We start from the raw sequence: 12,712 nt of genomic DNA, 5'->3' as shown, positions 1-12,712 counted from the left end.
ATAATGTTTTTAATTATTTTAAATAATAAAAAAATTCAAATAACTCTCATTTTCTTTTCTCTATTCCCTCTTCTTATTTACCATCGTCACGGGCTGTTCTCTCGCTGATGAGATTATTATTAGCTAAATGTCGAGCAATAGCTATTTAATTTGACAGTAAAAACACTACCACCAATTCTCTTCTTTTCACCATTCTACTTTTTTTCTTTTTTTTTTCGGCCGTGCCCTCTTTTTTACTTTCTATCTCTCCTTTTTTATCTTTAAAATTATTTTTTATTTTTTAAATTACACGTTGCTGCTATTGTTGAACTGTGTGACTGTTGTTGTTGTTGAACTATTTTAGTAGTTGTATTATGTAAATATTGGGAGAGAGAAAGAGAGAGATGATTTGAGGATTGGATTAGTGGTGACAGTGAGTGTGTGGAAGGTAATGATGGTGAACAAAAGAAGGACATGGAGGGGATATAATAATTTGGTGTCATGTCATCTTTTTTGTTAATCATTTTAAAATTTTCTGTTAACAGAAATTAAAATAGTTAACGTTTAGTCACTTTTGTCATTAACATCTTTTAAAAAAAAAATTTATCAATGCCTGAATCGTTCGAATACCTATTTAATAGTTAACCCTTGTATTTATTTAAAAAGAAAATGCTACGATAACCCTACATTTAGCTTTTAATATTTTTAGTCAACTTAACATAGATTCTTTTTATTTTTATTTTTATTTTATGTTTTTTGCCTTTTTGGTGATGCAACGATTTTTATTTTTTATTGTTGAGACATTTAGCGGTTTGGGGCTTTGGGCCTACCAGCTAATGCTAAGTGGATAAAGAAGCCTGTGGGGCTTTCGTTGCGTCTTTGTCATAGTCTTGGTTTGGTTGCCTCCAACTTTCAACTTTATTAGCTCTTCTAAAAGAATGTTCTGCGAATCTCCATAGCTTATCCAACTTTAGGTTGCAATCTGAAAGAAACCATACAATATAATATGGTAATATGGTGACTAGTGGCATAACATACATCTCTTTGAGAAAATTGACTTTTGGAAAGGTTGTGGACACTATTTGGTGAAGAGTAATTTTTTTTTTTGAAGTAAAGGAGCTCAACACAACAAGGTGGAGCAACAAAAGAATCAAGAACTAAACAGTAATAATAAATAATCCATAGTCATCTCCGGCATTGCCATCAACAACTATTTGGATCAACTCTACTCCAATCCTTACAACTCGTAAACGACCTATTAATAATTTCTGCAATTCCTGCTTCTTGATTCCTGAAGATTCTGTCGTTCCTTTCTATCCATATATGCCAAACAATAGCAAAAAATCCAATTAGCCACCTATTACGTTCCTCCTTCCTTATAGTCACTCCTGTCCAGCTTTCAAAATGTTGCTTAATTGTCCCTGGAACAACCTACAATCTACCATAGTCAAACAACCAAGCACACCACACCTGCCAAGTAAACTAACAACGAAGAAACAAATGGTGGAGGTCCTCAACATCTTTTTTGCATAAAACACACACGCTATCCAGCTGATCAATAATGCCTAGCCTTCGTAATCTCTCCTTAGTATTGACTCTACCAACTAGCACAAACCAGGTGAATAACTCAATACGTGGAGGTACTAAACCTCTCCAAATGAAACTAGTGAAACTATAGCTCGTAATTTCCTCCGGAAGTGTTTCCGCCTGCAAAACCTACACAAAGGAGTTAGTAGTATAAATGCCAGATTTATCAAATTTCCACACCAGTTGGTCCTCTCTCTCAGTTGTTAACTTGACTGATCGTAGAACTTCATGAAGTTGGTTAACTAGTTCCAACTCCCATTGGAATAGTTCCCGTCTCCACTGAAAGTTCCATATCTATTCTAGCCCATCCCAAAAACCACAATCCCCTATAACATATCCGTTCTTATTTGAAACCGAGAAAAGCCTTGGAAAAGTGTCCTTTAACATACCAGTCGGCAACCAACTGTCCTCCCAAAAATGCACTTGTCTACCATTACCTACTTCCAGAGATAAACCCCGAATCATTTTCTCCCTCACCTCCTGCTCTTTGATTTGTAACTGGAAAATATCCTTCCATGGTCCCCCTTTGGAAAATATAGACTGATGACAAAGCAACACATTAGGATTTAAGTTATTACAGGAGCACACAATCTTCTTCCATAATGGACAATTTTTCTTAGAAAATCGCCACCACCATTTGAATAGCAGTGCGGTATTTCGAAGTACTGCATCCCCCACTCCCAAACCTCCTAGCTTTTTCGAGGCTTGTACTATTTCCCATTTCACTAAAGGTATTCCATGCTTGCCATCTTCGTTGCTCCACAAAAATCTCCTCTGCAGTGAAATTAACTTTTCTGCTACAACTTTTGGCATTTTGTACAAGCTCAGGTAGTACACTGGCAGACTATTAAGTACTGATTTAATAAGCACCAATTTACCAGCTTTGTTTAACGTTTTTGCTTTCCACAAACTGAGTTTGTCTTCCACCTTATCTATAATTGGTTTCCATGTCTTGACAAGTCTTGGGTTCGCTCCAAGTGGAACACCAAGGTATTTAACAGGCAGGCATGCTTCCTTACACCCTAATAAATTGCACATTCTTTGCGACCACTCCCTATCACAATTAACTAGGATTAAGCTGGATTTGTCAAAATTAATACTCAAACCAGACATCACCTCAAAACACCGCAAAAGCCTCTTGTAATTTCTGATAGTAACCTCATCCTGTGGACAGAACAATATGGTGTCATCCGCAAACTGTAAGTGAGACAATTCAATGTTGTCCCGTCCGACCAACAATGGAGAAATCCTACTATTCCTCACAGCTTCAGCTACCATCCTATGGAGTACATCCACCACAAGTACAAAGAGAAAAGGGGAGAGCAGATCACCTTGCCTTAAACCTCGTTCCATCTTAAAGGATTTAGATGGCGACCCATTTATTAGAATCGACATAGACGCCGAGCAAATACACTCATTGACCCAGCTTCGCCATTTAGTACCAAAACCTATCTTTTGAATGACGATATCCACAAAACTCCATTTGACTCTGTCATATGCTTTTTGAAAATCCAACTTGATTATCGCTGCACTCTTCTTCCTCGTCTTCAGCCACTGCACAGTCTCACAAGCAATCAAAACTCCATCATGTATCTTCCTCCCTTTCACAAAAGCAGTTTGTGTCTCTTCTACAAATCCAGGCATTACACTCCTCATTCTTCGTACCAATACCTTTGATATGACCTTATACACACAGCCTACCATGCTGATTAGACGAAAGTCCTTTATCTCCTTTGCTCCAACGAACTTAGGAGCCAAAGCCACCCAGGTAACATTAGAGTCTCTTGGTAGCTTCGCAGTTCGAAAAAAGTCCATCACTACTGCAATGAATTCCGACCCAATCTCTCCCCAACACTTCTTGATGAAGTTCAAGTTGTAACCATCATTACCTGGTGCCTTAGATGATCCACAATCCCACACTGCCTCCTTTATTTCTTCAATCGACGGCATTATCTCCAACGCTGCCGCCTCGTCTTCATGTATCTGATTAACCAACCCATCACGAAAACCAACTAGCGCGGAAGCTTCCTGATGATACAAGTTTTTGTAAAAGTCCTTTATTGCAATCTTTATTCTGGCCTGATTCCTCACTAACCGTCCGTTTATCACTAGAGCTTCAATACGATTGTTTTAGAGGCAACATGGTGAAAGTACCTGGTGTTCTTATCCATCAACTTCGCATGTTGGGACTTAGACATCTGTTTCCAATGGACTTCCTTTCTGACATACCATTTTTTACAGAAACTAACCAGGGCTTTTCATCTCGCTTCTAATGTACCATCATACACTCCATTACTAACCATATCATCAATCTTTTTTATCTCATTCTCAAATTGTTTTATCCGCAAATCAACATTACCAAAGTGTTGCTTATGCCATCTACTCAAAGGTACAGTCAAAGCCTTCAACTTATCTGTAAACTGAGCATCTCCTAGACCCCTTCACTCCTCTTTCACCAGTCGGAGAAAATTATCCTGTGTGAACCAAGAATCTAAGCTTCGGAACAGCCTTGGCCCCCCACTCATCCTGCTATCCTCCATTATCATTGGGCAATGATCAGATAAACCCCTTGGGCCTCCTCTAAGTCGCGTCTCAGGGAACTCCTCAATCCACTCCAAGTTCACTAGCACTCTATCAATACGGCTGCATGATTGACCACGGAACCAAGTGTATTTACGATCATGCAGTTCTAGGTCTACTAGCTCCATTTCCTGGACCCAGTTCTTAAACTCTTCTGCCGATGTTGTTAACATACTAGCTCCTTTTCTTTCTTCCACCTGAACAACCTCCTTAAAGTCTCCCATAAAGCAAAACGGTACTTGACATAACTCTGACAGAAAACTCAACTCTTCCTACACAAGTAGCTTTTCCTCTCTTTGATGAGCACCATACACCAAACAAAATACACATTTAAAATTGTTTTGCAGGAGAAAGCCTTCAATGCACAGCCATCTTGCCCCTTTATAGCAATTATTTTTTCTAAACATCAGTTCATCCCACATGATTAACAATCCCCCAGAAGCCCCTTCCGATCCGACAAATTCCCATCCTACGGCACTATTTCCCCAAATTTGCATGACATCAAAATTTGTAATAACCTCCTTTTTTATCTCTATCAATCCTAACAGATTAACATTATATTTTTTCTTCAAATTTTTTACCATACTAATTTTTCCAACACCCCCTAACCCCCTAACATTCCAAGAATAGTAAATCATTTATAAATATTTTTACACACCTTATTTCGGTTCTTTGGACGACTTCTCCTTGCTTTCTTTTTTTGTTTTGCTTGTTTTCTTTTCATTGCAACGACCTCATTTTGAGCTTGAAGGATTGCCATAATATCTTCTTCCTCATTGTACTGTTCTGCTCCTAATTCTACTGCCAGTTCTCACGCAGCTCTGTTTTCTATCATATCATCTTCCCAACTATTTCTTTGTTTTGCTTGAGCATAGTCACTGTCTTCATCCTTCTGTGAACCTGCTGAATCCTCCAAGTCCCTCACGCTCCCTTCCGCCTCTAACGCTGTTTCTTCCACTATTGAATTTTCCTCCCCTGAGACCAATCCCTGAACATCATCACTCCTCAGATACTCTAGCGTTCTTTTCTCTCTCTGAACTGCCTCCCCGTGAATTACTTCATCAGTGGTATCCACCCCTTTGACCGTGTTTTTAGATTCTTGCCCACCACCCCTTGTCGTGCCCTATTCCCCCTGTTCCCCGTCCAAGCAATCGCCATGAGTGACCACCGCAACCTTACCTCTCTTCCCTGTTTGTGCAGTCGCAACACCATCCTCCGATACTCGCCCCTCGGCATGTTTATTTTTGTGCGTAGCTTGGCCGTCGTCTATGGTGACAACTCCCTCCATTGCACAGAGACTCACTGCATTCACCAATGATGTTTTGGGAACCCGGATCACTACATAATCAACCTCGACGTCCACTAATTCATCACCCTTGGGTTTGGTTGCGCAGCTGCCAGCAGCACCCGTTGCTGAAACACCGTTTTTACAAGCCACCGGATCGGGTTCGTAACTGGGTCCAAAACGCTACTCCACTTAGCCGTCCATCATTATCCTAGCTAAAGATCCTTGTTGGTTTTGAGCCCAAGACACTTCCGTTCCTTTACTCCTTTTATTCCTTTCATCAAATGTGTTCCATAGGGATTGGCCCATTATTGATTCCTTCCCCTTTTTATTTTTCAACACTTCAGCTGGGCTACGTTTGGTTTGGCCCACCATTACATTGTCCCTTTCTTTATTATTTAGCAATAAATTGGGCCTCACATCATAACTACCCCTTTTATTTAAATTGCCTCCAACCAAATCTGCCCCTCATGCCTTGTCTCATCATAACACCATGTTACCGTTTTTTTAGAATTGGATCCCTCACTAAATGACTGATATCCCAAGAATTCAGCTCCGTTAGTAACCGCCCTCATTATTGGCGCAGCCGTTTCCGGAATTAAACTTTTCTTATTCCATTCATTCAAATCATCCAATTGAATTACCTTTCTGCCCTTGTCACATTCCACCTCTCGAATCAACTGCACCACCGTCTCCGCCGCCACGTCACACCCCACCATCTTTGGAGTCCTAGTCATCGCATGAGCATCATTGTTCCCAATATCCATGACAAACCCGCCACTGTTACCTTCTTTGAATTCCATGTTGGTCACGCATTCTGATCCATACCTCTCTCCACCAACTTCCTTAACAAATATGTTGAATCCACTGGTACCTATTGTTAGGTGAATCCATTCGTTAATAACATCAAAGATACATGTACAATTTGTATTCGTCCCGCACTGAAAGACTTGCACGATTCTGTGTCTATGTCACACTTAACCATTTTCCCCCACTGTTCTCCAATTAGTCTGAAGGTGTCGACCGACCAAACATGCAACGGCACGCCAAAGCACTCCAACCATACCCTGCAAGTTTCACTTCGCTCGTTCTCATCCCATCTCCATACACTATGGAACATATTTAGAGAATTACACCTACTATGTTCGAGTGCATCTTCTACATCAAGCAAATTCTCAAAAGTTAATAAAGCTTTGTACGCCCCCAGCTCTCGAACTTGGACTCCATGCGGCCACTCACTTCATACTTTTTATGTCAATTTGATAAAATCAATGGCAGCCGTCATTCCCCAATAATGCTCTTTTGCAGCCAGACCAAATTTTCTTTTGCCACCGGAACTTCTATCTTCTTCGTCCATCCATTTCCATGTGGGTCCTGCACTTTCTCCGTCCTCTTTGCACATTCAAAGTGTCTTCTACCTTCATCCCTCCTTGTTTCTCCATATCTCCTGTTGCCTACATCTTCCATGTTGTTGTCCATCACATGCTTTCCTTTATTCTTCGTTACCTCTAATTTCCTCCGATACTTAGCTTCTCTGACAAACATTTCCTTATTCCTCAATCTCATACGGTTCATCTCTGCTATTGCCTTCAACGCCCCTCCTTTTGTAGTATAGCGTATGAACGCAAATAAGTATATGCTTCCATTCTTCTCCTTATGTGCCAAAAATATGTCATTTATCCTCCCTGCCCATTTGAATAAATGGAACAACTTTTTCTTTGATATATCTGCTGGTAGATTATCCACATAAATTGTGAAGGATTCAGTCTCCAATCGCTGATATTCTTCTCGATTCCAAATCCTCGGATCCTTTTCGTGGTACTGTGGTTGCCTAATTCTAGCCCTCCCTGTGTTTCCCCACCCCCTTTCTCCCTCACCCTCTCTCTCATTCCTCCCTGTGCCAACACTTGAAAAGTGGTGAAGAGTAATTTAATTAATGTAAGTGGTAGCAACTCACCAAGAATGGACATTTTAGAATTAGTGAGGCTTTTTCCTCTTAGTTGATAAGAATAATGCAGTTAAAACTTAAATAAATAATTTTTGGAATCGGCCCAATAACACAAAACATAAACATTTGGAATTGAGTAATTTTTTTACTAATGAACAACAAAAAAAGTTATTCTATTCTCACTATTTTCTAACAGCAGCACAAAGAAGTACTAGTGTTTGCTCTCATGAGTGGGTGGAGCCCAATTTAAATTAATCAGAGTTTTTCGGGTGGATTTTATTTTAGACACTATTCTATTCTTTAAAAAAGTTATATATATAAAAATAGCTAAAATTACTATTTGACAATACTTTTTAATTTGATCAAATTCTTCATTTTTTATTTCTTCAAATTTAAAAGTATTATCAAATAGTAAAAAAATATTATCTTAATTTTAGCTATATTGTTTTAGTATTGTCAAGGTTTTATAACTATTTTAGTCATCATAATAATAATTTCCTAAAACTATGCAGATAAAAAATAGTTACCCTAAAAGTAATACCACTAAACGAAAAAGTAATGATGCATAATTAATATAGGATTAACAACACGTTGCAATCAACTTTTACATAAGTACAACCACATAATCTTTCAATAATTCTCCATGTGTGTATTTATCCTCAAAATTTGCATATGTAAACTCAATTATGCATGCCAAATTAAGAATAGAATCAAGCATAGACTTTGGAATGTTCTTTATCATGAGGCATACTTCGTTTATATCCTTCCAAAAGTGTTCAATTTCCTCATGAATGAGTTTGCATACCTCCTCTTGTGAAATGTCATATTGCTTCATGCAACATTCAACTGCGGAAGCAACATGAACCCTTTGTTGCTTAAACTAAAAACAAATCAAAATCCAAGAGCTCATCAGTTAGATATGTTGTATAATAATGGTCAATATACTTATTGAATCATTTATTTATTCTTATATTATTTAAACTCAATTTTCAAACAACTTATCTTATATGAAAAAATTCATTTAACTGCTAATTACTGTTAAAGGTTTGTGATAGTTGGTGAGGATAGGTTGATATTGCGGTTAGCCTTTTTTTCCCTTTTCAGGTTCTAATTTCTATTATGTTTTTGTGAGACATTATCATTAGAAAATACACGTTTTTAAATTAATCATGTAATTTTTTTTATTAAAATAACATATATAATTATATATAACAAAATTTATTAATATAATTAAATTATTAGAAAAAAATTATAAAATTAAAATAAAAAATTTAAAAATATTTATAAAAGTACTTGTATTTAAGTAATATTGTAAAAAAATAGAAGAGAAATTAATATGTTTAGAGATATTGAGAATTTTAAATTTGTAAAATAAAATAAAAAGAAAACAAACTGGCATAGGAATTGACTAGGCTCACCATATTTAATTCAATAACTAAAATGAGTTATTTAATACAAAGTTAGTGATCAATTTAGTGCACCTAATATACTGGAATATTACTCCTAATGTGTGGCACCAATTGGCATACGAGCAAATAATATTATAAAATATAGTATTATCCATGCCATGTGTTACTCATAAATTTATTACATTATTATATGAGTTTAATTTTCATGTACGGACAATATATATATAAAACGTTTTACATAGTTGTGCAATTATAACTGTTTTTTTAGATAATTATTCACGCCGTTCAAATAAAAGATACTTATTTTTACTAATATGACATTATATAATTGGTGATGCATATGTAAAACGATTTTATACTGATAGTACATTAAAATCAAATTCTTATTATATATGACTAAATCATAATGTGACATATATATCACTAAAAATCTATGTCATCAAATTACACCAGTAAATTATTAACAAAAAACCGAACCTGAAACTAAAGTAATACACATTTTTAACAGTCTCAAACACATAATTATTGATGTAATTGGGATTTCGAAAATTATTTAGTGTGCACAACAAAAATCATTTTAGAATTTAACTTCATAAAAAAACTAACCGTTGACAAAGAACTTGGTATCCTTACAAGACAATACAAACAAACAATAACAACAGGACGAGAACACCATACATGCATATAATTAAAGATTAATTAAGGCCAAACACTCAAAAGCTTATTAGGACCATAAAACTGCTACACGACCACGGGATCCAAAAGCAGTGGCGCAATGTGGTCTTTACAGAGTGCACAATCTGTAATTTTATCTCCAAAATTTGCATATAGAAACTCACATATGCGTGCCATGTTAACAATGCAATCAAGGACTGGCCTTGGGATATATTCAATTAACTTGAGGTACTCTTCATTCATATCCTTCCAGTAATTATTGATATCCTTTTTGATGAATTCATGGGCCTCCTCTTCTGAAAAGCCATATTGCTTCATGCAACATTCTACGGCCGAAGCAGCATGTTCTCTTTGCTGCTCAAACTACAAATAATTGGTTCAAAATAGGCCTATGATTTAGAAACAGAGATCTAATGATACGTGTACATGCACTTTTTTCTAACCAAATTCAGTGAAATTGCTTAATTATTTATTGGTCTAACAAAAATCACTTATAAGACTATGTTACAAATTAAATAATTGATCAAATTCAAATTAAAAGTTGAATTATACATATATATCATTGTCAAAAAGTATTAAAATATTCCACTAAAAACTTGTGTGTGTAAATTAATTAATCATGACTTTGTTAAATTAATATTGATTCAATTATTTAGGGAAATAAGATACTATAGGCCCATGAATTAGAAAATAATACTTAAGACATAAAATAGTAATAATATCTTATTAGTAGCAAATGGATTTAATTTATATCTATCAACTTAACGTGAAAACTCACATGCAGTTATTTTTATATGAAGTTGTTAGTTGAAAATCGTTAAATAATAATTTAATCAAATACGTCAAATTATATAATAATTCTCAACTAAAAATTTCATATAAAGACAACTGCATGTAAATATTCATCATTAACTTAATCATATTATCATACTATTATGCAAAAGTTAATAAATAAAAAAAGTCAAAATTATTAAGTTTTTTTCTTTACAACTAGTAGTTCTTTCATTACACCCTTATAAAATGATCAATACCTCAAATAAATTAGTGATTATTTACAACCAATTAAAATTAAACTCTATTAGCAATATAACTATTTATGAAAAGTTATTTTATGATATGATAAAAAGAAGCTCTTACATTAAAAAACATTTTAAATATATAATAATTTATATTATTTTACCTAATAGTTTTGAAAATAAATAATTTTATGAAAAGCTCTCTCCTTTGATATGTGTATGTCAACATTATATATATATATATATATATATATATATATATATATATATATATCATGAAATTATTTTTTTGACACAGTCTTTTTAAATAAGAAATTTTTTGGGTTTTACTTGAATTTTTTATAATTTTTTATTTATTTTATGCTATTTTTTTAGAAGACAATAAAGATTGAATTATAATTTTTTTTTTGTCATAAAAATTTTAATACTATGTCAATAAATTACTTCTTTTTAAAATTTAAAATAATAAAAAAATATATATAAATAATTATATCTCTAACAATATACCTTGTGTGAACCCAAATTATTTGTGAGTCTGGCAATAAGTGTCGAAGCTAGTAGGATGGGTGGAATATTATTAGAAACCCAATAAAGAGTTTCTTTGGTTGTGAATTCTCCCAAAGCAATAAACATTACTGTAAGCAGTTCATATCCAAAAGTAGCAGATGCAACAACCTTATACTCATCATATGACGGAATATATCCCTCATAGCACCATCTTGCTTCATCCATGTAACCTTGTGCATAATGAGACAACTGAAGATAAATTAATTGATGAATACTTCATTAAAATGATGATTAATGAATATAATAATTAATTTAAAATTAAAAAAAGTAAGAAATAAAGCCTACGGCCTGTTTGAGACATTGCAATATCAAGTTTGATTCTCCGCTTCCAGCATTTAACTCTATTATTTCATCAACAAGTTCCACAATTGAATTAAAAATCGCCTTAAAGCAATCTGGAAGAGATTCAATGTAACTAATATCCCATCTGAAACACAAAAAGGTTAAAAACTAATTAAGAAAGAAACGTGATCGTGAAATTAAATTATTAAGATAATGACCAAAATAAATATAAACACATTGATCATGTATAGATTCTTTTTAATTGAGATGTGTAGCATAATAATATAAAATTGGTCAATTCTTACCTTCGGATTGCCTGTGTGAGGAGCTCAAGTTCTTCGATTGTTCCATAGACATCATAAGTATCATCAAATATAGTCATCCATTGAACCACTTTGGCCACCACCCTTCTAAAAGTAGTATATTTAGGCTCAGAGTTCATAGCAAATGGCCAGAAGTATAACTCAGCTATCCTCTCTCTTGCATAAGGGACCTTTTTCGAAAATTCTAACTTTTCCCACCACCTATAATTAATCGTACAAAAAATTATATCTTGTCGATTATAGGAGCTTTTCTTTTTAAAAAAAATCTAATAAAAAGTGCTTAGTTAGATTTAAAATACTTACTTGGTGGCACTACCAACCTCTTTCCGGTACCATTTTTGCAGCATATTGAAATCTAGTTTTGCAAACTTTAGAAGAATTTTATCATGCGTAGAACTTTCTTCGTAAAAAGACATATATGACCTTGCCTTCATTCTTGGAATTGCCTTGTGAAAAGGTTGTACTAAGCTTTGATTGACTTGTTCAGCAAGAGATGGACTCAATTGATTGGTGATAGACTTAAGTTTATTGTATGTGAATTCATGTGCTTTCTCTAATATATCTTCCCCATGAACCCTTAATTGTGCAGCCTCATACAAGCTCCACATTCCTTTAACATCTTGAACAACAATTATTTCATCGAATTCTCCTTTTTTATTCTTGAATTTGTTGAAAATATCTGTATAATTCACATTTATACTAACTATTGTAAATCCATAAGTATTAGTTTTTATATTGTAATTATATATATATAAGATAAAAAATTAAAATTAGTTTTACATGCATTGTACCTGATGAAATGTTATATCCTCTTTGTCTGAACAAACGAAAAAGTAATGTAATAAAGTGAAGGTCACGTTCCTCTATAGCAAGATCTTTGTTAGTAAAATCCTTGTGAATTTGTACTAATATCTTATCAATTTCATTTTCAAAATGATAAGATATACTCAATCGTTGAATTGAATCAATTAAGCTTAGTTTTTGTAAGATATTATTGTCGTTAGAAGACAAATTTATCTTCACTTTCTCTTTATGCATTTGAACTTCTTGCTTCATGATTT

The 12,712-nt window shown here is 34.4% G+C and overlaps 1 protein-coding gene across 1 annotated transcript; it reads right to left on the bottom strand.

Annotated features, from left to right (window-relative positions):
- Positions 1 to 9,347: 9,347 nt before the first annotated feature.
- On the bottom strand, positions 9,348 to 12,344 carry LOC148547346 (putative sesquiterpene synthase). Its single transcript, XM_088496921.1, has 5 exons — positions 11,955 to 12,344; positions 11,634 to 11,852; positions 11,332 to 11,473; positions 10,987 to 11,235; positions 9,348 to 9,826 (listed from the first exon to the last, which is right to left on the bottom strand). The coding sequence occupies exons 1-5, from the start codon at positions 12,257 to 12,259 to the stop codon at positions 9,530 to 9,532; spliced, it is 1,212 nt and encodes a 403-aa protein (XP_088353047.1). The 5' UTR covers positions 12,260 to 12,344; the 3' UTR covers positions 9,348 to 9,529.
- Positions 12,345 to 12,712: the final 368 nt, after the last annotated feature.

Source organism: Arachis ipaensis, chromosome B8 (assembly GCF_059453495.1).
Source record: "Arachis ipaensis isolate K30076 ecotype BB chromosome B8, ASM5945349v1, whole genome shotgun sequence".
Taxonomy (NCBI): domain Eukaryota; kingdom Viridiplantae; phylum Streptophyta; class Magnoliopsida; order Fabales; family Fabaceae; genus Arachis; species Arachis ipaensis.
Note: the sequence above shows the minus strand (reverse complement) of the source record. Positions and strands in the feature narration are given on the sequence as shown.